This window comes from Caenorhabditis remanei, chromosome III (genome assembly GCF_010183535.1).
Source record: "Caenorhabditis remanei strain PX506 chromosome III, whole genome shotgun sequence".
In the NCBI taxonomy this organism is placed as follows: Eukaryota; Metazoa; Nematoda; class Chromadorea; order Rhabditida; family Rhabditidae; genus Caenorhabditis; species Caenorhabditis remanei.
In genome coordinates, this window is record NC_071330.1 from 10142323 (window position 1) to 10167078 (window position 24756).

The following is a 24756-nucleotide window of genomic DNA, read 5'->3' on the forward strand; positions in this document are numbered from 1 at the left end:
TTTTAAATCCATAATTCCCAATCGCTTCTCAGACATGATGAACGCTCAAGGCCACTTTTCAGTGATTTCGTTGCTATTAATTTTTGCGGTGTTCATCAAATTAGTCATATTTTTGTCGAATACTTGTCGAAATATTCTCTTTTAGGTTTACCTCTCCTTCTCACTTCAACTCTCTTTTCCGTGTTCGGTCAAGCACTTTTCTCTTTCAGTGTACTTCAACTTTCAATTTAAAAAAAACGTGCGTAAATAAAGCTTAAAATATACCTTGCTCTGCTCTATTTCTAATTCTGCTTCTTTTGATTATTTGTCGTTTGCCGATACAAAAAGTACAAAATAGAATCTACAGATGAGCCATTCTGAAGCAAGACGGATTCAGGCGGGTTCAGAAGAAGTATGGACAAATCTCCGCGAAGGACTCGATGTGGCATACCGCCGAGAATTTATGTCTCCCAAAACATATATGACTCTGTATACGTAAGTAAATCCTTACCATGGAACATTGATGAAACATTTACATATTTCAGGAGCGTATATGATTATTGCACCTCTATCACGTTGTCCACCAATCGAAGAGATGGAGATGAGAGAGTTTCTGGCGCAGATATGGTCAACCCACAAAGGATTACTGGTGCCGATTTCGTCGGGCACGAAATGTATCAAAAAGTCGAAGAATACGTCAGTGCATACGTCACAGCCGTCCGTGAAAAGGGAGCTGAACTTTCTGGAGAGGACCTTCTCAAATTTTACACAACTGAATGGGAGAACTTCCGTATCTCATCAAAAGTCATGGATGGTATATTCGCATATTTGAATCGTCACTGGATTAAGCGAGAGCTCGATGAAGGACACGAGAACATTTTCATGGTCTACACACTTGCCTTGGTCGTGTGGAAACGAAATGTGTTCAACGAGTTGAGAGAAAAGGTCATCGACGCTATGCTCGAACTTATTCGATCTGAGAGAACTGGTTCCACAATTAACAATCGATACATTTCGGGAGTAGTTGAGTGTCTCGTTGAACTCGGAGTAGATGATACCGATTCTGGAGAAGCTAAGAAAGACGCCGAAGCTAAAAAACTGAGTGTGTATAAAGAATGCTTCGAGAATAAGTTCCTCGCGGCGACACGAGAATTTTATGCACAAGAAGCATCAAACTTTCTGGGTAACGGCGGTAACGTCACCGACTACATGATAAAAGTTGAAACCCGGCTTCAACAAGAAGATGATCGATGTCTCCTATATCTTAATTCTTCCACCAAAACACCGTTGGCTAATTGCTGCGAATCTGTTCTTATTGCTAATCAGCTCGAGTTCTTCCAAAGCCATTTTGGAAATCTTCTTGTGGACAAAAGAGACGATGATCTGTCCAGAATGTTCAAATTATGCGACAGAGTTCAAAATGGACTTGATCAGCTGAGACTTTCACTCGAACGTCATATCACCAAAGAAGGGTTTGAAGCATTAGAACGTGTTGCACAAGAGGCCAGCAATGATGCGAAATTATATGTCAAGACCCTCCTTGAAGTTCACCAAAGATATCAAATGCTTGTCAATCGGTCTTTCAAAAATGAGCCAGGGTTCATGCAATCCCTCGACAAAGCCGCCACTTCATTCATCAATGCCAATGCTGTTACCAAAAGGGCTCCCCCGGCTGCTCAACTGACCAAGTCTGCTGAACTCCTCGCCAGATATTGTGATCAGCTTCTCAGAAAAAGCTCTAAAATGCCAGACGAAAATGAACTTGAAGATCTGCAGACTAAAATTGTAGAGTTGTTTAGCTTAATGTTCATAATAATCTATTTAAGTTTGCAGATGATCGTGTTCAAGTATATTGATGATAAGGACGTTTTCTCGAAGTTTTACACAAAAATGTTCAGTAAACGATTAATTAGTGATCTGTCAGCTAGTGATGAAGCAGAAGCCAACTTCATATCAAAATTGAAGAGCATGTGTGGCTATGAATATACAGCTCGTCTTTCAAAAATGGTTAATGATACACAAGTCAGTAAAGATCTTACTTCCGACTTCAAAGAGAAGAAAGCTCATCTGCTTGGAGAGAAGGCCATTGAGTTCAACGTTCTCGTCCTCAGTTCAGGATCGTGGCCAACTTTTCCTAACAGCACTCTGACACTTCCACAGCAACTTTCGAGCACAATCGAAGTTTTTGGTCAATATTATCATGAAAAATTCAATGGCCGCCGATTGACTTGGGTATACTCGCAATGTCGAGGAGAAATCACTTCGTCTGCTTTCTCAAAGAAATACGTATTCACTGTTTGTTTGAGATTCTATCTTGATTACATCAAATGTCTTATTTACAGGTAACAACCGCTCAAATGTGTACCTTGCTGTTGTTCAATGAGCAACGCAGCTACAACATGGAACAGATTTCTGCAGCTACGGGAATGGATGCGAAAACGTCTTCAATGATAGTTGGATCTCTAATTAAGAACCAAGTTTTGAAAGCTGATGTCCCTCTTCAAGGTGATGATATTCCAATGAATGCGACCGTTACCCTCAGCGATTCATACTCTAACAAGAAAGTCCGTGTAGATTTGTCGAAGTTAAGCATGAAGCAAGATGCCGTTCGTGACACTGAAAGCGTGCAGAAAAACGTCGATGAAGACAGAAAGAGTGTTATCAGCGTATGTTTCACTTGATTTTATTGCAGAATATCTCAAATTTTTTACAGGCTTGCATTGTAAGAATCATGAAGACACGAAAACGAGTTCCGCATCAGCAGTTAATTTCTGAGGTTTGTTTTTATTTTGATGACATTTAAAATTCTATAATTTCAGGTAATCGTTCAATTGCAAGGAAGATTCAAGCCGAAGGTCGACATGATTAAAAGGTGCATAGGATCACTCATCGAGAAAGAGTACATGCTTCGGGTAGAAAACCAAAAGGATCTCTACGATTACATCGCCTAAACTTGCGATTTCTTCATTACGAACTCTGTGAATTTTTTGAAGTCTCAAGCATATCCGAATACTTTTATACGCCTGATATTATTTTTTCAAAATGTTCCCAGCATTTTAGGCTCAATAAGATCGAAACAGTTCTCTCCTCATCTTACTGTCTTTATAATTCTTTAATTTTCTTTTGTTTTTCTTTCATCATTAGATATGCCTGAAACAAACCTACTTGGTTGCTTAATCATAGCAGATTATCGTTTCAGACAATTCGATAACTGCCCTAACTATTATGACCATTGATCGTTTCCTATTTTTTGTTTTGAAGCGGGTGTCTTCCTGACTTCGTTTTCTCTCTCTCTTTCTCCCTCCGAAATGATATTGGACTTATGAAGGTTCTTTTTATCCGAAACTTGAAATTTTTAGAGCCGTATACTCGGTCCAAGATTTTTCACAAATAAGAACATTATCTTAAAGACGACACGGCAGACATAAAGTGCTACTTGAAAAGTATTGTCACTGAAGATATGAAAAACTTCAGTTCGTTCATAGTCCTCGTCCAAAACACAGATGAAAAAAGGTGAGCGTCCACTTGAAAATAGTTCTAAAGGTCAGATGTGAACAAAAAATCGATGACGAATTATTACAACGATTGGAGACAACCCCTTGCTCTCTCTGTCTCCTCAGAGTGACCCGAAGGTCCTCCTGTTCACCAAATGCACACTCTGTTGTCTCTTCTTTTTGTATACTTTCTATGAGCAGAAGAAACATACGCGATTTTCCTTCTGCATTTTCTTCTCACTTTATTCGTAGTCTTTAGAACTGAGATATACAATTACAGATAAATTAATATACAAATAATGTTCTGATGTTCTCTTACGTTATTTTACTCAACTGTATCCGATTATCTTCCTCTCTCTTCCCTGGTGCGGAACCAGATGAAGGAGATGTCCGTCATCTGTATCCACCGATTTATATTGGCGTTGGATTAGCAGAGCATGCTCATGCGATTCCGTATTTACTGGGATGGGTGGAGAATTTGGATTATCCGAAAGATCGAATTAAGCTAGAATTCTTTATTTTAAACAAGGAAGATGCGACTGTTCATCAAGTCAAATGGTAATTAGAACATTTCTTGTGAAACTTAGTTTTTAAATACAAGTTACAGGTGGCTTGATTCAACCAAACAGTATTTCAAGTCAGTGAAAGTGACAGAAGATGTGGATAATTGGTTGGAAACTGCCCTGCGGAATGCACGACTTCAGAAAACAGAAAGATGCCTTCTGATTTCAGGAGATACTGTACCAACAGAAATGAATATGATACAGGTTTGTTAGTTCATTCATATTCTTCCATCATGATATTAAGCTATAGATGTTATCGAATGAGAAAAGCCACGTGGCAGTATCTCCACTATTTCAATCGATTGATGATTCATCAAATATTGAAGAACCGTCAGAGAATCTCTTAAGAAGGATCAATTTAAGAGAAGAAACATTTTCATTTGCACTTCCGATGGTAATCAATCTTGTTTCAATGGATTCCTCCTATCTCACTTTTGATAAAAATAATCTACCGTATTACGAAGGAGCAGATGATCCAAGTGAAGTATTTGTGATGTCTGCGAAGAATATGGGAATATCATTATGGGCAGATAATCAAGTGAATTACGGAATATTTGTAAACCCAGAACTCGATATTGAGGAGAGAAGAAATGTAATTAGATATCAAATTGCTGATCTTATAGCAGATGAAAAAACCCTTCCTTTTGTATCAAGAAGTGTTAGACCATGGCAACCGGAATCAACGAAACAAGGGGTTGATAAGTGAGTTTTGTTTTTTATGCTTCAATTAGACATCAATTTTGAGTTTATAATTTCATTTCAGAATCTATCTGATAAATTTGAAGAGACGATCGGAACGTCTCAATCGAATGCATAAAATCTTTGATCTTCTTGGTGTTGAATACAGTTTATTAGAAGCAACCGATGGGCAACAACTGGAAGATCTTCCCGCAGATCTGAAGAACTATCATATATTGAATGGATATCTGGATCCAATTACGAAGAGACCGATGAAAAAAGGGGAGATTGGATGTTTCTTGAGTCATTATAGGTAATCGTTCTTTCTTGATTAAAACCATCAATTGATTTCCAGAATCTGGCAAGATGTGGTCAAGAACAAGTTGAAAAAAGTGATTGTATTTGAGGACGATCTTCGGTTTTCTTATAATGGATTGACGAGAATAAAGGAAGTTTTACAAGATTTGGATGCATCTCAGAAAGAATGGGATTTGATTTATTTGGGCAGAAAGAAACAATCGGATAATGAAGAACTGTGGATTCCACTTCACAGACATCTATCAAGTGTTGAATATTCGTATTGGACACTTGGCTATATGTTATCTTTGAGTGGAGCAGAGAAGCTATTGGTTCCAGAACCATTGAAGAAAGTGGTTCCAGTTGATGAATATCTTCCAATTATGTTCAATAAACATCCGAATAAGGTAATTCTGTCTCTATCTGTGTGCCAAATCATCCAAATATTTCATTTTCCAGGAATGGTCTTCACATTTCGAACCGCTTGATTTGAATGCTTTCACTTTGTATCCATTAGTTGTATTCCCACAAAGATATACAAATGAACCCGGATACGTTTCCGACACAGAAGATTCAGTGATCGTGACACCAAAACCTAAAAACACTGAACTCTGATTGAATTGTCATTGTTTAATTTATTTCTTTTTCTCTACGAATTGTTTCTCCAAGTGCCTTTCTCGTTTCAGAAATGTTCAGTTTTTTTGAAGTGAGTATCTTATTTAGATTTCCTGTTTTTATGATTCGTTTTTGATTCTAAATATTTAAATGATTGAAATTGATTAAGCTAAAAGTTGTTATTTAAAATCAACACATGATACTTTCATTCAGGAAAATATAAACAAAATAAAGTTGAATTTCAAAAAAGAGTGGCAGAATATGGGATGTGTGTCATCAAGAATACCAGTTATTATTGGAGAAGGATATCATTTGAAAGTGAAGAAGACTGTAGCAGTTGGCGGATCAGCAAAGGTATTTTCTATTTCTCATAAAAAGAGATTGCATTTCACATCGAATCGAATCCTGGGGCATCGACCCAAAGATATACGGGCGAGTTCCTCAGCTGGTTGCACGTTTGCACTTGAAAACATCGAATTCAAATCCGCAAGAAGTTCAATAATACGAAACTTTGGAAATAATTTTCCCTACGCGCTCTTTGTTCTACCGTAATCTTTTTTAATTGAGATAATGGAAGTGGATCCAGGAGGAAACAAAGAATCAATGATAGTCAAGAAAATGGTTGCATTCTCGAAGAGAGAAGAAGAAAGAATTAATCAAGAAGTATGTGAAAAGATGGAGAAAATAATAATCAGAAGGGATTATTTCAGATTGATCTATACAAGAAACTTGCAAATAATGAATTCGTCATTGATTTAGTTGCCCATATTGTAGATGATATCAATCATTATTTACTCTTTAAACGGTATCCAACGAACTTCTCAGAGTATCTAGAAACTGAAAAAACGAGAGACACAATCAATGAACTTCAGGTAATTTGATAATCTGATTAGTCCTCTAAAATTGTATTTTCAGCATCTTAAATATTTTTTTGGAATCGTCTCAGCAATAGAAGAACTTCATAGTTTCGAGTTTGCACATTTGGATATCAAACCAGCAAATATAATGAAATCTGGAGAAGAAATCAAAATGATTGATTTCGGTTCAGCCACAAAGTAGGGTCCTCGGAAACTGAAATAACCAATTTTCTATTTAGAATGCCAATTGAAATCAAAACACCAGCAGATCATCACAAACATAAAGAAGATGCAGAAGAGTTATGCAGTATGATGTATAGAGCTCCTGAATTATTTAATTGTGAAATTGGTTCAACATTGACGACAGCTGTTGATGTTTGGGTAAACATTCCAATACAAATTTATTTATTCAACTCTAATTTTCAGGCTCTCGGTGTGTGTCTTTATGAATTCATGTACCTTGAGAATCCATTCAATAAAACTTACGAACAAGGAGGAAGTATTGCCTTGGCGACCCAAAGTCCTCACATGATTAAATGGATTTCAGAGTGAGCTATTTATCGATAGTATTTCTAGACTTTTGCATGTTAGCCCAGCTAAGTTCTCCGGGTTACTGTAGTTTCTAGTAATGGAAGCAATTGTTGTGAGCCTATCCAACGATTTTCGCGAATGTCATCTTTTGAAAATGGTTTCAACTGACCAGATAAAAGAAAAGTATACAATTAATATAGCTACAGTAAGCCAAAGAATTCAAATTTGTAGAAAGTTACAATATAAAAAGTCAAGCTAGTTTGGAGTTTCTCGAAACTTGTTTTGTATCGATCATACAAAGTTCAAAGTAAATTTTCAAACTAAAACCGTATCAATAATTGTTTTATCAACTTGTGTTTCGTGTCAATTCCAAACAGAAATCTTGTAACAAAGAAACCAACTATACGAATCGTCCACCCACACCTCGCACGTTTCACTCTTTTCTCTTGGAAATTAATCCTCTGAAACGAATGGTTTGAATCACGTTTCTCCCTACTGTCATGAGTTCGAGTTATTACTATCAGACAAAAAAAGGTGTGTGGGCAGTATTTTGTGAAAACACATTCTTCCTGATAACGGCTGGAAAGTCACATGGCGTTTAAAAAAAGATGACAAAATAAATGGAATAGACTACTGTTTTGGATTTAAATGAATTTTTTTCAGAAAATCTGTGAGCCAGAAAACAATCGAACTTATCAAATCAATACTGATAGTGGATCCTGAGAAGAGACCAACCATTGGAGAATTACGAATCAAAGTTATTGAATTATTGGATAATTGGAACAAATCAGATTCTGAACCCTCGGAAATAGGATTGATAGATCCCGAGAAAACTGAAAATGAACAAAGAGAAATAACTGATGAAGAGTTCGATTTGGCGATGAGGCAAACTAATTGAATATGACTGATTTACCTTCTCTTGAATTCTTCTTGAATTTCTTGTCTCTATTTCTGTAAATATCAACAGTCATTCCGAACAAATATACTTACTTTTGGTTTACAAACAATCTCATGTGTCTATTTCTTTCGAAAAACTAATAAACTTCAGTGATAAGAGAATATTTTTATCAATAAAAGACTGAGTTATCAGTCATTTGTAGAAACATTCTGATTTGAAGAAGAATTTCATTTTGTACGATGACCGCTTATGATGATGACCACTGCTCTAGAATTGTAAAACTAGATGTTGGTGGAAAGATATTCAAGACTTCAATTTCTACATTGACTAAACATGATTCAATGCTGAAAACAATGTTTGTTACCAGAATTCCAGTAAGTTTTCTTATTTCTTTTTTTTTTTTCAAATTCATATTATTCAGGTCAAAAAAGACGACGAAGGATGCATTTTTATTGACAGAGACTCTCAACATTTTCGATTGATTTTGAACTTCTTGAGAGATGGCCAAATGGCATTACCAGATTCTGATCGTGAAGTGAAAGAAGTTCTCGCTGAAGCTAGATATTTCTTATTGGACCCACTTATTGAGTTATGCGAAGAGCGATTGGAAACATCAATTAGTCCGTATTATCACGTTGTTTCTACAGTTTTGGAAGCGAGGAAGTATATTTTCGCCACTGAAAAAGTAGGCTGAAAATCTTAAAAACTCATACTATAGTATACTATGAATATTTTTCAGCCAGTCGTTGTGCTGCGACTTCCAGTTTATATTGCAACGAATGGAAGTCAATGCTACTATTTCAGTGAAACAAAGTTCAGAGAATTCGCAGAACTCCATCATAAACTTGTTTCATTTGTTTTAAGTGAGAGGAAGTTCGACATTTTGACATATTTTGTTTTTGTTTTTCAGTAACTGAGCCAGAATTCAACGAGGATTGTTCTTGGACTTTCTTTTTAAAAACTAAGAAGATTACAGCTCGAGTAAAGGTAGGCTTTCCTCTTTAGATTATTTGATTGCAATTTAAAGTTTTTCAGGGTCCAGCAGATAATAACTTGTTGGAGGATTGTTTCACACAATTATTGGAAGATGTCAAAGAAAGACGACGAGAGTCATCTGTATCGGAGGATAACTAGAATTTTTAAATTTTTTTCAATATTTAATGAAGCAATTTTTGGAGTTTTAAGTTCGAGTTGAGACCAGAATCAAAGGGTCAATCGTAGATTATGGAGAATTAGGAGAAAAGAGGAGGAGAGGGCCCGAATTTAGAATCACAGGGAAACGGAAGGGAAGGGTTAACACAATGATTTATAAAGAAAATTTGGAGGAATCAGCTGATGTCTCAATTTGGAATGCCCAGATGGCCTAGAAGAAGATGGGAGGAGAGGATTTATGAACTAAATACCGTATGATAGTCGCAATCAAAATCTGACGTGACCTCAAAACCTGACCTTCCGATAACGATCTGTCCTAGAAACGTGGAATCGATGCATAAAAGGAAGAGAAATCACCAGTTGAAGTCAGTCCGAGAAACCCTGCTGTCTCAGTCGAAGTTTTCCAATGTCTAATGGTCCCAATTTGCCCAATTGCCTCTCGATGACTGGCTCCTTGTCTGGCTCCTTCAGTGGTTACGCTGCTCCTGCTGGGGATCGTTGGAGTGATCCCGCCATCAGCCATGAAGCACACAATTTAGAAGGCGGGACTGGATACCGGTGCTGTGATGTCGTTTTCGAGCCCAACCTTCGACTCGCGTACAAGCTAATCTGGTTCAGACGTACTGAAATTCACCAGAACCCATAGAATCAGAATGTATGTTAAAATTGTTTAGGAGCTATGGAAGGGCCCGCTAACTTCTAAAAAGTAATCTAAGCCGATACGGCTCACTCCAACGAAGCATATGCCCAAACCCTGCTGTCTCACAAGGGAAGCATCCCTAGTCAAGATGGAGTTACATGTCGGGACGTATATCACTAGAACGGAAATGTTTGCTGATTTCAAATATGTTCGTGTATTTCCACTCATGTCGATTGTGTTGTTTGTGTTGGGACTTCTTATAAATCAGACAATCAGACAATTTTTTGTAGATGCGTCATTCTTGAAAATATGTAACTCCAACTGGACCCGGGATCCTGCCCTCTCATCTCTCGATGACTGGCTCCTTCAGTGGTTACGCTGCTCCTGCTCGTGGTCGTTGGAGTCATCCCGCCATCAGCCGTGAAGCACACAATTTAGACAGGACTGGATTTAGCTGGAGAGCAGTGACACTTTTCGAGCCGAACTTTTGAGCCAGCCCGGACTTTTAGGCCGTACTTTTGCAGGCTTTTTAGGCCGTACTTTTGCAGGCTTTTTAGGCCGTACTTTTGCAGGCTTTTTAGGCCGTACTTTTGCAGGCTTTTTAGGCCGTACTTTTGCAGGCTTTTTAGGCCGTACTTTTGCAGGCTTTTTAGGCCGTACTTTTGCAGGCTTTTTAGGCCGTACTTTTGCAGGCTTTTTAGGCCGTACTTTTGCAGGCTTTTTAGGCCGTACTTTTGCAGGCTTTTTAGGCCGTACTTTTGCAGGCTTTTTAGGCCGTACTTTTGCAGGCTTTTTAGGCCGTACTTTTGCAGGCTTTTTAGGCCGTACTTTTGCAGGCTTTTTAGGCCGTACTTTTCAGGCTTTTTAGGCCGTACTTTTCAGGCTTTTAGGCAGGACTTTTCAGGCCTTTTAGGCCGGACTTTTCAGGCCTTTTAGGCCGGACTTTTGCAGGCTTTTTAGGAAGTACTTTTGCAGGCTTTTTAGGCCGTACTTTTGCAGGCTTTTTAGGCCGTACTTTTGCAGGCTTTTTAGGCCGTACTTTTGCAGGCTTTTTAGGAAGTACTTTTGCAGGCTTTTTAGGCCGTACTTTTGCAGGCTTTTTAGGCCGTACTTTTGCAGGCTTTTTAGGCCGTACTTTTGCAGGCTTTTTAGGCCGTACTTTTGCAGGCTTTTTAGGCCGTACTTTTGCAGGCTTTTTAGGCCGTACTTTTGCAGGCTTTTTAGGCCGTACTTTTGCAGGCTTTTTAGGCCGTACTTTTGCAGGCTTTTTAGGCCGTACTTTTGCAGGCTTTTTAGGCCGTACTTTTGCAGGCTTTTTAGGCCGTACTTTTCAGGCTTTTTAGGCCGTACTTTTCAGGCTTTTTAGGCCGTACTTTTCAGGCTTTTAGGCAGGACTTTTCAGGCCTTTTAGGCCGGACTTTTCAGGCCTTTTAGGCCGGACTTTTCAGGCCTTTTAGGCCGGACTTTTCAGGCTTTTTAGGCCGGACTTTTCAGGCTTTTTAGGCCGGACTTTTCAGGCTTTTTAGGCCGGACTTTTCAGGCTTTTTAGGCCGGACTTTTCAGGCTTTTTAGGCCGTACTTTTGCAGGCTTTTTAGGCCGTACTTTTGCAGGCTTTTTAGGCCGTACTTTTGCAGGCTTTTTAGGCCGTACTTTTGCAGGCTTTTTAGGCCGTACTTTTGCAGGCTTTTTAGGCCGTACTTTTGCAGGCTTTTTAGGCCGTACTTTTGCAGGCTTTTTAGGCCGTACTTTTCAGGCTTTTTAGGCCGTACTTTTCAGGCTTTTTAGGCAGGACTTTTCAGGCCTTTTAGGCCGGACTTTTCAGGCCTTTTAGGCCGGACTTTTCAGGCCTTTTAGGCCGGACTTTTCAGGCCTTTTAGGCCGGACTTTTCAGGCTTTTTAGGCCGGACTTTTCAGGCTTTTTAGGCCGGACTTTTCAGGCTTTTTAGGCCGGACTTTTCAGGCTTTTTAGGCCGGACTTTTCAGGCTTTTTAGGCCGTACTTTTGCAGGCTTTTTAGGCCGTACTTTTGCAGGCTTTTTAGGCCGTACTTTTGCAGGCTTTTTAGGCCGGACTTTTCAGGCTTTTTAGGCCGGACTTTTCAGGCTTTTTAGGCCGGACTTTTCAGGCTTTTTAGGCCGGCCCGGACTTTTCAGGCTTTTTAGGCCGGCCCGGACTTTTCAGGCTTTTTAGGCCGGCCCGGACTTTTCAGGCTTTTTAGGCCGGCCCGGACTTTTCAGGCTTTTTAGGCCGGCCCGGACTTTTCAGGCTTTTTAGGCCGGCCCGGACTTTTCAGGCTTTTTAGGCCGGCCCGGACTTTTCAGGCTTTTTAGGCCGGCCCGGACTTTTCAGGCTTTTTAGGCCGGCCCGGACTTTTCAGGCTTTTTAGGCCGGCCCGGACTTTTCAGGCTTTTTAGGCCGGCCCGGACTTTTCAGGCTTTTTAGGCCGGCCCGGACTTTTCAGGCTTTTTAGGCCGGCCCGGACTTTTCGGGCTTTTTAGGCCGGCCCGGACTTTTCAGGCTTTTTAGGCCGGCCCGGACTTTTCAGGCTTTTTAGGCCGGCCCGGACTTTTCAGGCTTTTTAGGCCGGCCCGGACTTTTCAGGCTTTTTAGGCCGGCCCGGACTTTTCAGGCTTTTTAGGCCGGCCCGGACTTTTCAGGCTTTTTAGGCCGGCCCGGACTTTTCAGGCTTTTTAGGCCGGCCCGGACTTTTCAGGCTTTTTAGGCCGGCCCGGACTTTTCAGGCTTTTTAGGCCGGCCCGGACTTTTCAGGCTTTTCTGGCTTTTTATGCTTTTGGGCTTTTAGTCTTTTGGCAGGCTTAGGCCTAGATTACGTTTTAGACATTTTAGAACTTCTTCCTAAACTCGTTAGCTCCTAAACAATCTTAACATATATTCTGATTCGAGTCCTGGTGAAATGATTGGTATCAAAAACAACGTCACAGATCCAGTGTCACCTTGCACCGTTGCGCTGCCTTGCACCGTTCTCCAGCTAAATCCAGTTGTGTGCTTCATGGCTGATAGCAGGATGACACGACCTCAAGCATGAGCAGCGTAACCACTGAAGGCAAGGACCCAGTCATCGAGAGGCAATTGGGCAACTTGGGACCATTGGACATTGGAAAACTTCGACTGAGACAGCAGGGTTTCTCGGATGAAGAGTAAACTGACTTCAACTGGTGATTTCTCTTCCTTTTATGCAGCGATTCCACGTTTCTAGGACAGATCGTTATCGGAAGGTCAGGTTTTGAGGTCACGTCAGATTTTGATTGCGATAAGAACATTTGAAAAGTTCATTTTCAATTTTAGAGGGAAGCGTCGTCTGGTTTTGCCGTTAGATTTGTGACTTCATGCCCGTAAACGTAACGGATCTTCTGAGTATTTTTTGAGGGGGAGTTTAGGATGTGCTAGAAGTTCTCTCAGGGAATTTGAGAGTTTGGCTTTGAAAAAGATTTCCTCAATAACTTAGAGTCCCGAGTTTGTTTTCTCCTTCCATCATTCTTTTTAGACTTCACGATCGACCGTAAGACAAGCCTAAGACTAGTCGGGAGGACAAAAAGTGGTCGATATGTTCAGTTCGAGATTCTGAACTACTACCACCCGGCAAAATTTGTATTTTGGATTTTTATCTCCCCACAAAACGCCGTACCTCAAACTCTAACGGATTGTCTGCCAGCATATGCCAGCATAATTCACGTGTCGAACGAGCAAACTTGTCAATTATTCTCAAATAGGTATCAGGTGAAGACATTACGAGATAGTTTGAACTCGTTTTCCAGTAATTAGCAGATGTACCCGAATGAAAACCTGAAGTTCAATTGCTCAAATTAAAGTTTTCAAACTTTCAACTCTGAAACCTTTTCATCCCAAACTGTGCTAGCTACCATTATTTGCTGCACGTTGAAAATGGATTTACGCTAATTTTTTCAAAATGATAACAGCTCATTGAGAAATTTGCGCTCTTCGCATTTATATATTTTGTCTACTTTTTTCTGAAGACAGCGGAAAATGAGGCCCTGCAAATTCCGTGGAAGAAATTTTCCGTGGAAAAAATTTTCCGTGGAAAGTGGGCGGAGTCTGTTTCGCAACATCGCCGCGCAGTTTTTTTCCGAATTATTTTTTTTTCAGGCGAAGGGATTTCGCTAAAATTTTTTCACAAAAAAATAGCGGCACCCTCTAAGATACCGGCAAAATTATAAAAATTATTCGCATTTTATGAAATCAACCAGTTTCAGTCAGCTAACGATTCAGAAAAACTGCGCGGCGATGTTGCGAAACAGACTCCGCCCACTTTCCACGGAAAATTTCTTCCACGGAATTTGCAGGGCCTCCGGAAAATTTCCGACATTTTCTGATCGAGTCTTTTGCGCTCTACTGTCACACTATGTAGAGAATGCGAGACGTAGGAAAATGTGGAAGAGTTTTGATGACATTCGCTAAATTCAAGAACATGTTCTCGAGAGTTAGAAGTTAGAAGCTCGATTTCTCAATTTTCTTTTTTTCCGAAAAAAGTTTATCTTCTGATATCATTTTTTTATTTTTCGATCATATTCTGTAATTGGAAACTTTTCAGTTTTACTCAAGTATCAAAGTCACAGAATGGCTTCCGAGGAAGCAATTATTCCCAAAGAGTCAACTTCTTCTAGTTCTTTAGAAACAGCTAATGATGGTAAGCTTCATCAAAACAAACATTCATCAACGTAAATAAAAACTATTTTCAGTTGAGCGTATCTTTCTTCGTCTCGTCCATGCTGACACCGATGTAAAGTTGCAATCGGTAACTGATCGTCATTTGTGTGATATTCTTGAGTTAGCTGACAGGAAAACAGAACTCGTTAATCTGGTAAATCTTGTTGATTCTCCAGTAAACTACAAATGAACCTGTTTTTTTCAGATTTCCGAGTTTTTAAACCATTTCAACAAAGTTGTCAGGAGTAACCTGGCTATTCGTCTTCCAGTTTCTCAACTTATAAAAGTTTTTGAAAAAAATGGTGCCTGCTCTTCGGTATCACGATAGAAGCTTTTCCCTTAAAATCAACAGTTTAATTTCAGAATTTGAGTCTCATCTATTTGAAGTATGCAAAAGAGAGAATGGACGGGCCCGAACAATTGAAGGTTCTTCCGATTTATATGAAATATTTCAGCAAAAAACCGACAGATCTCAATTACATATATGAGTGAGAACTTTGCAAATAAGACCTTTGACTTATAGAGTAATTTCAGTGTTTTCACAATTTGCTTCCCTGGCTTTCACGAATTGGCAGGAATGGAGAGAAAAGACTGGCCAAAAATAGAGATAAGTTCTACAGATGCTGAAATTCTTGCAAGATGTTTTCAAGCAGTTCTCACCTTCTCCGTCAAGAACTTGTTTGTTATTTTCAGTCCCTTCACGGTGAAAGATTTTATTTTAGCGAAGTACTCGGGAGGAGACTCGAGCAGATTGCTGGATTGGCAGAAAAACCGAAGATCCCGGGCCTCTGTGTAGACGAGTTTATCCATATTGGAAAGAAATTATTTCATGAGAACTTGAACTTGGCAGAGACCAAAATGATGATTTTGAAGCTCTTAGGAAAAGAACTTCTTGAAGATAAAGTTGCATTCCCACTGATCGTGGTGGCGACTGCTTCGAGGCTGAATGAGTTCGTTCCGTAAGTTTTGATATGAATTTTACTTTTCCTTTTTGCAGAGTAGATGATTTAGCGCAAGGTCTTCTGAAAAAAATTCCGACTGAAAATTTGGTCAATGAAAGATCTGTTGTAGACAAGCTGATGTACGCCTATTTAGGCTCAGAAGCTTTGACTACTAAGCCTGGCAAAGCAGAACTGTTGGTAAGTTACCAATGATTCAAACGAGAATCAGATATCACATTTTAGGTTGCTCATGGTGACGAGTTTTCTCAGGCAGCTGTTCTGACTTATTTGTCAAAATCAAAAATCGCTCCAATAGCATATATGAATAATGTCAAGGTATGGAATGAAGACAACACTCATACATTTGAAATACATTTCAGGTATGTCTACATGGATGCGAAAGTCCAAGCTCGCGAGTTCAAGTCAGCACAATGCACTTTTTTCAACTTGTTGTCGAGCAAATGCCAGATAAAGCGCTGAAACTTTTCGCTGCCGTATTATTCAAAAAACTTTTCGAGCTACTCCCACGCCCAGAGGTAAGTTTTTTCTCTTTCTATTTATTTCCCTTTTCTTCAACGGAAGGGTGCGAATCTTCTCTTTTCATGTGAATACGTATTCTTTTTTTCGTAGCAGATTTATTTATAAAAAAGGTTATGTTGTTTCCAGAATGCAGCTTCTTCTTCTCCGAACAAAGTGGCGCTATGTGGAATATACCGTTGCTTGTCAGTCCTGGGTATCAAACATCCAGACAATGTCTTGAAAAACTGGAGAGTAGCTTACCAAATGTTTATAAGTCTCGATACGGTTTGTACATTACTGAATAAATGTTTTGATAACTTAGGCATGTTTTTCTAGGAAACTGTTGAAGATGTAGCAAGTGCAATCGCCGCTTGTCTCATTTCATGGATTCCGTTGTTCGCTGAAGCTAAAGATCAAGAACTGAGACAAAAAACGACCACAGTCATCTCTGAAATTATGATGTCGAAAGAGAACCATGCGCGTATGGTAGCAATGAAATATGCGGAAGTAATGATGGGAGATGGAAACACGACTCTTCTCTGGAATTTGATCAGATCTGCCGGTGATAATCGAGATACGATTCGATCAGAAGCATTTCGTCAACTAGAAAAATCTTTGGAGAAACATTCCCCTCACACTTCTTCAATAATCGAAGGTTTTTGGAAAAATCTTCATCCCGACTTTCCACCAAATAAGGGAGAGGGTACTCTTCCCCTTTTCAATATTCTGATTCATCAGGCTGTGAGAATCGTTTATTTCTTGAATACTAGTTTCGTTCTTTTCAGGCATCTCGATATCTCTATGGAACATTCGAAACGAAAGTGATGGGAGAGCCGGCTCACCTCCGCATAGTGGATGGAGATGATCATTGGATTACTGTCGCTCCACGGATTGTCAAGTTGTTACACGGAGAAGGAAATGCTGAAAAGGTCCGAAAGGCAGCGGAAATTGCTTTGTTTTCGGCTATCAACTCAACAGGTTTGTGTTTCAAACTAACTTTTTTCACAAACATATTCTTTCCAGATGTTCATCTTGTTCGAATCGCTTCATGTTTTATCGCTGCATATCGTTCTTTTCCTCAACACAACAGTGGTCATTCATCTTACCCCCCTTTCCAGTATGCCGTCCAACAGTGCTCGCAGAAGCTTCGAGATTCTACGAGAATGGAGTATTCTATTGCATTAACTTATCTACTGTCCATTTTACTCCACGAAGATCAGGTCACGCGTGTGGAGCTTTTCAATTCTTCAAAATCACTGCTGATCGAAAAAGAAATTCCGGGACTGTCATTTACCTGCGCTGCTGCCATAACACCAGTGTTAGGTGCACAGTTCATCCCACCAGTAGGCACTTCGGAGTTCATCATGGAGGTTTTTCTCCCGCTCATTAAAAATGGATATCATCGTCCGACTTCTGCCCTGGAATCCACTCTTGGTGCATTATATTTTGTTCTGCAAAACAATACAGAAGCATTGGATCAGAAAGCTCACAGCGGCATAATTATTTCCTTGATTGAAAACTGTGAGAAGATCGCTGTTTCAAGACAGGATTCGTTCACTCAAAAGACGAGAGAATTCTCAGCGAAAGTCATAGGATTATTGGGAGGACGTATTGAGGATGATGAGTCAAGTTATGAACATTTAGCACAAAGTTTGAATCGTATTGGTCAAGGTCCCCCGCAACAGGAATTGCAGATGGTTGTTGGCGAAGCAATTGTCGACTCCATTCTTGGAAACTTAGCAATGACGAAAAGAGATTTCAACTTAGTAGATGGAACTGGTTTGACTTTGGTACAGCGGTTAGAAACTGATGTCCGATTGGAAATTGTGAATAAAAGACTCATCAAGTTCATCACAGAGACTTTAGAACATGTAGGTTCATTATGACGAAAAAACCCATAACTATTGTATTTTTGCAGAAGAAGACAAATGCCAACCAACATTTCCGCAAAGCAGAGCTCATTTGGCTTCTGATTGTCATTCAAAATTTCGCAAATTTGAAGGCAGAAGTTTTGAAGAAAGCCGAACTATTGAGAGCTTTGCAGCAATCGTTCGCAGATGGTCTCACTGAGAATGATGAATTCTCACAGGATATTTCTGCTAAAGGGATGGGTGTTGTTTACGGTCTAGCAGATGGATCTCTTAAAAAAGGATTGGTGGAATCTCTTATGAATACACTCTCCGAAGGAAAAAGATCCGAAACAAAACTTGAAAAAGATACGAAACTGTTTGAAGCTGGTCAACTGGGAACAACTCCAACTGGGTAAATGGATCGGAATGTTAATCTTACTAAACGCCATCAATGGTTTTACAGAGGAAAGCTCACCACATATCAAGAACTTCTTACGTTGGCTTCTGATCTGAATCAACCAGATCTAGTTTACAAATTTATGCAACTTGCTCGTCACAATGCTACTTGGAATTCGAAAATGGGAGCAGCTCATGGATTCGGTGCACTATTGGAGAACGCGAAAGAAGAACTTGAGCCCTATTTTAAGCAGCTGGTACCGAAACTCTTCAGGTATTCGAAAATATGAAAGAAAATGTAGACAACATTGTCACTTTCTAGATTCCGTTACGATCCAGATGTTAAAGTACAAAATGCCATGAGGTCTATCTGGGGAATCTTAACAGCTGATCGGAAGAATGTCGTGGATGAATTTGCAAACGAAATTTCAAAAGAACTATTGCCCGCTCTTACGGACAGAGAATACCGAGTAAGAGAGTCAGCATGTTTGGCGCTCTCAGATTTATTCCGTGGACATGATACCGTTGAGATGCATCAGTTGATTCCGGAATACCTTGAAGCTGTTCTTCGAGTAAGAGATGATGTCAAAGAATCCGTCAGAGAAGCAGCAAACAGAGCTGCCGACGCAATCGCCAAGTTGATAGTTCGCCTTGGGTCATCCAGTAACTTGGAAAAAGCTAATCGTTTTCTTTCGGTTGCACTTCCAGCTATAATTGATCAAGGAATCTTAAAATCAACGGTGAAATCCAACATGATATTCTGTTTGAGTCTAGTACTCGAACTAACAAAATCTGCTGGAAAACAGCTGAAACCTTACATGGCCGATCTCATACCAATACTCATGGATGCTGTTAGTGAAAACGAAACGCCACTTCTCAACTACCTTGCCGCTAGATCTGATCAACATCAGATTGAAATGCTCGATGATGCACGTGCAAGTCTTGCTAGAAGCTCTCCAATGATGACAGCTGTGAACGATTTACTACCTCATATTGATTCTGAAGTTCTCATCAAAATGACCCCAAGAGTGGCTGAAACTCTTCGATCGTCTGTTGGAACATCAACACGTTCGTCAGCAGCTCAGTTTGTCACCCAGTTGGCACTTCGTGCTCCACAACTTCTTCATGATCACACAGCACAATGTGATAAACTGTTTGCAGCATTAATTCCGGGAGTTCGAGATCGTAATCCATCTATTCGAAAACAATTTGCAAACGCAATGTCTTATTTGGCAAAGTATTCGTCTTCGAATCAGATGAAGAAACTTATCAAAACGGTTGTTGCTGATTTAACAGGTAGTGATGGTAATTTTAATCTTATCAAATATTCAGATTGTAAAAAATTTTTTTCAGAAGAACTGAAAGTTTCCAGTTGTCACGTCATCAGCAATTTAGCTGCCAATTCTTCAGAAGTTCTTGAAGGTTACACTTCTCAAATTGTGCCATATGTGCTTCTCGAGAAATGCAGAGAAGTACCGAAAGGAGACGATGTTGCACGAGAGAAACAAGAAAAATGGAACGATGTTTGGTCAGAACTGGTGCCATCCACTAGTGCTGCAGCGCGACTTTACAAATCGGAGATTCTTGAATTGGCAATGAAGTTGGTGACAAACAATGAAGTATGGGCAGTACGGAAACAGGCTGCAGTTATGATTGGTGTCCTTTTCGAAACTCTGAAGAGTGAGGCGGGAATTGAAATTGCCAGTATGTCTGAATTGGTTAGAAAAATGATGTTATATGTTTTCAGAAAAATCCGCATTTTGCTTGCTTCAAAATCTGAACGGACGGCTTTGGGACGGTAAAGTTGAAATTCTGAAAGCTCTCACGAAGACTTTCGAAGCTGGCGGAATTCAATTCGTAGAAAATTTGCAATCTAGTGAAGCAGAAGAGATAGTTAAAGTTTTGCGAAGAGAAGCTTCAAAGAAAAATGCTGATTACGCATGTGCTGGTCTCTCAACCCTTGCTGCATGGTCAGTTATCACAAAGGACATTGAATCGGCAAACTGGTTGGCTGAGAAAGTAGACGAAAATGTCACAAAACTGACAAGGTGAATGCGAAGAATGATTTTGGAAATGCTCATTAATAATTTTCAGTATCCGCGAAGGGAATGAATCAGATGATAACATGGATGGACTATCTAATTTGGAAAAAGAGATTCGGGCCTCGCAGTTAGTTACTCTCAATCTGACTGCTCTAGCTATCTCTCTTGCTACCTTCAACACTTCCGAACAGGCTCAAAAGTCTTTGAATCAAGTTGCCGGATATGTAAATAACAATTTAATTGCTTGGAAATCGAAACAGTTCTTCTTCAACGAGTTGGTCAAAACTATTGAAAATTGGCATCCGGAAGAAACAGTGAATGCTGAAAAGCTTATTACTAATCTTCTCGAACAAGCGGATGACTTATGTGCACAGCAAAAGAAAACTGTTGCTGCTGACGCATTACAAGTAGTTCTTCGCACTCAGAACAGGTCGAAACAATTCGGAGTCGATTGGGAAACTGTGATAGATCGCGTCATGAGAGGGACTGCTGGACAGATAACCGGACTAGGAAGTCGGTTTGAAATCAAAATGGAGATAGATTAAATATTAATTTATTTTGCATCTGTATAGTATTTATTGTTCCTTCAATTGAATAAATGGTCAAAATATTAAAATGAATTGGATAGAAAGCACATTTTTATGTGGTCCCTGAGATATTTATTCTTGCTATTGATATCTCCTGCTCTTCCTGGACTAGTTTCCGAAGCCCATTGTCGAAATGTAGATAGTGATATCTGGCATTTGTAAAATTCCAATTTATGTTTATAGTCCGGAAACTTCCAGGTGTCACTTTTCATAACTTTCGTGTGTATTTTTCTAAATTGAAAGAACTCAAAAACGCACTGTGATGTTTGCGGACTGTCGTCAAATATAATGTTTACGTACGCAGGCAAAATTCGCATACGGTGACGGCAGGATTCTTTTTCGAAATTCGCGCTTGTCACATCGATTGCTAGAACTTACTAGCGTTACCCTAATGCAGGAAAATTTCATGACTTTTTTGAGAATTTCAGAGAAATCAATGTTTTTTTCATTATACTTAAGCTATAATTATTTTATTGAATAGTTAAGTTTAGGAATTTCATTTCTGAATTATAGGAGTCATGTCTTCGAGTAACTTTGAGACTGGAGAACGGGTGCGGATCGCTCACCAAGGGAATCCGCAGTCGTCTAGCTTGCAAGCAGATATGGATGCCAAGAAAGCCCTACTTTCCCAAAATGTGAGAATTGAAGGAAGAACGTGTCGGTATTTTATAATCATTCTTTCAGATAAACGGTTCATTGAATCACTCGGCAGCTCGACCTCCAAGAACTACCGGTGCCGGTTTTAAATATGGTGGTGAGTATCACAAAGTTTCATATAAAGCGAACTAATGATTGCAGAGAGGAAACCTAAACGACAAAAGGGAAGTGATGAGGATGACGAAGATTATGTTGATGAAGCAATTCCAAGTGAAGATGAAGAAGACTTCGATGTGAATGAAGAAGAAGACGATGATGATGATTATGAGGAGGAGGAAACTTCTAGAAAAAGAAAAACTCCTGCGAAGTGAGAATTTCAGAATTTTATTTCAAAGCGTTTGATTTTCAGGAAAAAGACGGCCGCTCCTCGTGAAAATTATCGAAGAGAAGACTCTGAAACTCCGGAACCTGAAATGTAGGAACTAACAGAAGTTTAGTTGCATTAATTTTATTTTACAGGAAAAGAATCAGGACACTTTCCGATTCGAGTGATGATGAATGGCTGACCAAACCTCGTTTTAACGGCTCTGTGTCGCCAAAGAATGTCATGCGAACACAAATGGCGAAACGCTCAGCTGCTTCTAAACGTAAAATTATAATAGACGACGAAAGTGATGATGATTTCATCAACGATGATGATGCATCCGATAAGGAGTCTGGGAAAAATTCAGAAAAAGGCTCGAGTAAAGATTCCGATAAAGTTTCGGACAACGAAGAATTGACTATGAGACAAGGACAAAGTTTGAAAGCTGCTGTTGAAAAGACACAGAAACAAGTCAAAAAGAAGGTAGAATCTGATGAAGATTGGGAAGAAGACGAGGACGATATTAATGCTGATGGGGACGAAACGCCGTCCGATGACAGTGACGTAAGTGAATAATTTTGTTGGTTTGCTTTATCAGTTTCATAACTCCAGATCGAAGAACGCCGGGCAAAACGTGGAGAAACGAAGAATCAAAAAGAATGCCGAGAGTTTTTCAACTCTGCTACAAAAGAACTACTCCTTCAACAAGCTCGTGTCAACGATAAGATTGCTGAGTTTTTTATTGCGAATAGACCATTCGAAACATACAACGTAATGATGAATACTATGAGAGGTGTGACAAGAGGTACGAATGCAATTGAAGCATACATGGAGTATTTGGAGAAACGAGGCATCTTGTCACGTATTCTCGATGACTGTAAAGATCACGCAAAAACCGTAGCGAAAGACTTCGAACGATGTACGGAAGGTCCGTTGGAGTTGCCGTTGTTGAAAGAAGGATGTACTTTACATGATTACCAACTCGTTGGAGTCAAATGGCTCATCATGATGAACAATAAAGAACTGAATGCAATTCTTGGAGATGAAATGGGTTTAGGAAAAACCATTCAAATCGTCGCATTCCTGTCTTACCTGAAACAAATAGGTAAAACTGGTCCACATCTTATTGTCGTGCCTTCATCTACTATCGAGAATTGGATTGGCGAGTTTCATAAATGGTGTCCCAGCCTCAAGTTGCTCACATACTACGGAACTCAAGACGAGAGGAAACATTTGCGGCATAGAGTGAAGAAGCAAAAAGACAATGTAAGTGTATAGAGGGGAGACTGAGCAAAGCAGAGCGTCCGCGTGGCGCAGTTGGTTAAGGGGGGCGCAGTAGAATGTAGACGCGAGGTGTAATCCCATTATCTTTCCATCAGACGATTTTCATGTCACTGATGCCTTAAAATGGGAGAAATTATCAGCTTGAGTAGAAAACAGGAATTATCTCCCCGGAGGTACATCACGCTCTATTGAACGACATTTTTATGTCTAAACTTTCAGATTGACGTGATTCTGACTACGTACAACATGGTCACATCCAAATCTGATGACAAGAAGTTTTTCAAAAACTTCTCTCTGAACTATGTTATTTACGACGAAGGCCACATGCTCAAGAACTGTGACTCCGATCGCTACAAAGGATTGATGAAAGTCAAAGGAAAACGAAAGATTCTATTAACGGGAACACCACTCCAGAACAATCTCATTGAGTTAATCTCTCTCATGTACTTTGTTTTGTTCAAAGTTTTCAACAAGTATTGCGAAGACATCACACATCTTCTTCAACATTTCAAACAACTGGGTCCTGCTCTCGAATCTAAGGATAAAGCTTTGTATCAACAGGACAGAATTGAAGAAGCGAAATCCATTCTTCAGCCATACATTCTTCGACGTCTCAAAAATCAAGTTCTAAGCAGTTTACCATCTAAATCAGAACAAATTATTGAAGTTGAAATGAAGAAACCCCAAAAACAGTTGTATGATGATATCGTGGATGTGTAAGTTTTTGTTACTTTCAAAGTGTGTTATTTTCAAAATTTCAGGTTACAAAGACCGGAAGAAGCCGGCGATTCTTATGGTTCACTCATGAGGCTTCGTCAAGCAGCCAATCATCCCCTGCTTCGTCGCTCTGAATACACTGATGCAAAGTTGGATAAGATAGCGAAGTTGCTTTGCCTACGAGAGAAAGCTTACGCCGATAAAAAATGGCAGCATGTATCTGAAGATCTTGCCTGGCTCTCAGATATTAAAATTCACCAGCTTTGCGAAAAATTCCGTTGTACCAGTAAATTTTTGTTGAATGAGGAATTGGCTCTCAAAAGTGGAAAATGTGAGCAACTCGATAAAATGTTACCAGAAATCCAAAAGAAGGGAGACAAGGTTTTGATCTTTTCTCAATTCACGTCAATGCTAGATATCTTGGAAGTGTATCTCAACATTCGTGGCTACTCGTACAAAAGACTTGATGGCCAGACACCTGTTCTCGATCGACAAGAAATGATCAATGAGTTCAATATATCAAAAGATCTCTTCGTATTTCTTTTATCCACAAAAGCAGGAGGACTAGGAATCAACTTGACATCAGCGAATCATATTATCATTCATGATATCGATTTCAATCCTTACAACGATAAGCAAGCTGAGGACAGATGTCACCGAATGGGACAAGAGAAGTCAGTTCATGTCACTCGTCTAGTCAGCAAATGTACTGTTGAAATCGGAATGCTTGCGTTAGCTAAAAAGAAACTACAATTAGAGAAACAAGTGACAGATGGAGTGAAAGGACAACTTGATGAAGGTAAAATACTTCTTAACATTTTTTCTATTTTTGCTCGTATTACAGATACACTTCGTGAGCTAAGAGAAGAGGAAGGTGGGGAACAAATAGAAGGGAGAGATCTTAGTAAACTGCTCTCATCTGCTATCAATGGCAGATATGATGATGTAGAAGATTCTGGAGATTCAAATGGAGTTGATGCTAAAGAAGACGAATCTAAACCCTCTACATCTGCATAATCACCTCGGTTTAATTTATTTTGTCATCCCTTTAAAATTCATATTCATCCCA

The 24756-nt window shown here is 39.6% G+C and overlaps 7 protein-coding genes across 7 annotated transcripts; all 7 read left to right on the forward strand.

Moving 5' to 3' along the window:
* Window positions 1–346: 346 nt before the first annotated feature.
* GCK72_010464 (uncharacterized protein) lies at window positions 347–2930 on the forward strand (the record flags this gene model as incomplete). Its single annotated transcript, XM_053727883.1, has 6 exons — window positions 347–474; window positions 525–1764; window positions 1813–2274; window positions 2322–2645; window positions 2693–2755; window positions 2799–2930. 6 exons carry the CDS (start codon window positions 347–349, stop codon window positions 2928–2930), a joined length of 2349 nt encoding a protein of 782 aa, XP_053587460.1.
* An 850-nt stretch (window positions 2931–3780) lies between these two features.
* On the forward strand, window positions 3781–5626 carry GCK72_010465 (uncharacterized protein; the record flags this gene model as incomplete). The annotated part of the gene is made up of 6 exons (XM_003110951.2): window positions 3781–4031; window positions 4081–4240; window positions 4287–4738; window positions 4800–5027; window positions 5070–5418; window positions 5471–5626. The coding sequence occupies 6 exons, from the start codon at window positions 3781–3783 to the stop codon at window positions 5624–5626; spliced, it is 1596 nt and encodes a 531-aa protein (XP_003110999.2).
* Window positions 5627–5887: 261 nt separating this feature from the next.
* GCK72_010466 (uncharacterized protein) lies at window positions 5888–6685 on the forward strand (the record flags this gene model as incomplete). The annotated part of the gene is made up of 4 exons (XM_003110926.2): window positions 5888–5980; window positions 6194–6289; window positions 6337–6498; window positions 6542–6685. The coding sequence occupies 4 exons, from the start codon at window positions 5888–5890 to the stop codon at window positions 6683–6685; spliced, it is 495 nt and encodes a 164-aa protein (XP_003110974.2).
* A 38-nt stretch (window positions 6686–6723) lies between these two features.
* Window positions 6724–7912, forward strand: GCK72_010467 (uncharacterized protein; the record flags this gene model as incomplete). The annotated part of the gene is made up of 3 exons (XM_053727884.1): window positions 6724–6864; window positions 6910–7031; window positions 7678–7912. The coding sequence occupies 3 exons, from the start codon at window positions 6724–6726 to the stop codon at window positions 7910–7912; spliced, it is 498 nt and encodes a 165-aa protein (XP_053587461.1).
* A 239-nt stretch (window positions 7913–8151) lies between these two features.
* GCK72_010468 (uncharacterized protein) lies at window positions 8152–9046 on the forward strand (the record flags this gene model as incomplete). Its single annotated transcript, XM_003110837.2, has 5 exons — window positions 8152–8286; window positions 8334–8597; window positions 8652–8775; window positions 8823–8899; window positions 8948–9046. The coding sequence occupies 5 exons, from the start codon at window positions 8152–8154 to the stop codon at window positions 9044–9046; spliced, it is 699 nt and encodes a 232-aa protein (XP_003110885.2).
* A 5254-nt stretch (window positions 9047–14300) lies between these two features.
* Window positions 14301–20683, forward strand: GCK72_010469 (uncharacterized protein; the record flags this gene model as incomplete). The annotated part of the gene is made up of 19 exons (XM_053727885.1): window positions 14301–14370; window positions 14423–14544; window positions 14596–14706; window positions 14754–14878; window positions 14925–15068; window positions 15113–15340; window positions 15388–15529; window positions 15575–15667; window positions 15712–15867; window positions 15998–16135; window positions 16187–16591; window positions 16636–16828; window positions 16874–17721; window positions 17769–18112; window positions 18164–18370; window positions 18419–19401; window positions 19450–19800; window positions 19844–20144; window positions 20191–20683. 19 exons carry the CDS (start codon window positions 14301–14303, stop codon window positions 20681–20683), a joined length of 5454 nt encoding a protein of 1817 aa, XP_053587462.1.
* Window positions 20684–21243: 560 nt separating this feature from the next.
* On the forward strand, window positions 21244–24704 carry GCK72_010470 (uncharacterized protein; the record flags this gene model as incomplete). The annotated part of the gene is made up of 9 exons (XM_003110963.2): window positions 21244–21360; window positions 21410–21479; window positions 21524–21689; window positions 21732–21797; window positions 21842–22250; window positions 22299–22952; window positions 23190–23686; window positions 23732–24486; window positions 24532–24704. 9 exons carry the CDS (start codon window positions 21244–21246, stop codon window positions 24702–24704), a joined length of 2907 nt encoding a protein of 968 aa, XP_003111011.2.
* Between the last annotated feature and the right edge of the window lie 52 nt (window positions 24705–24756).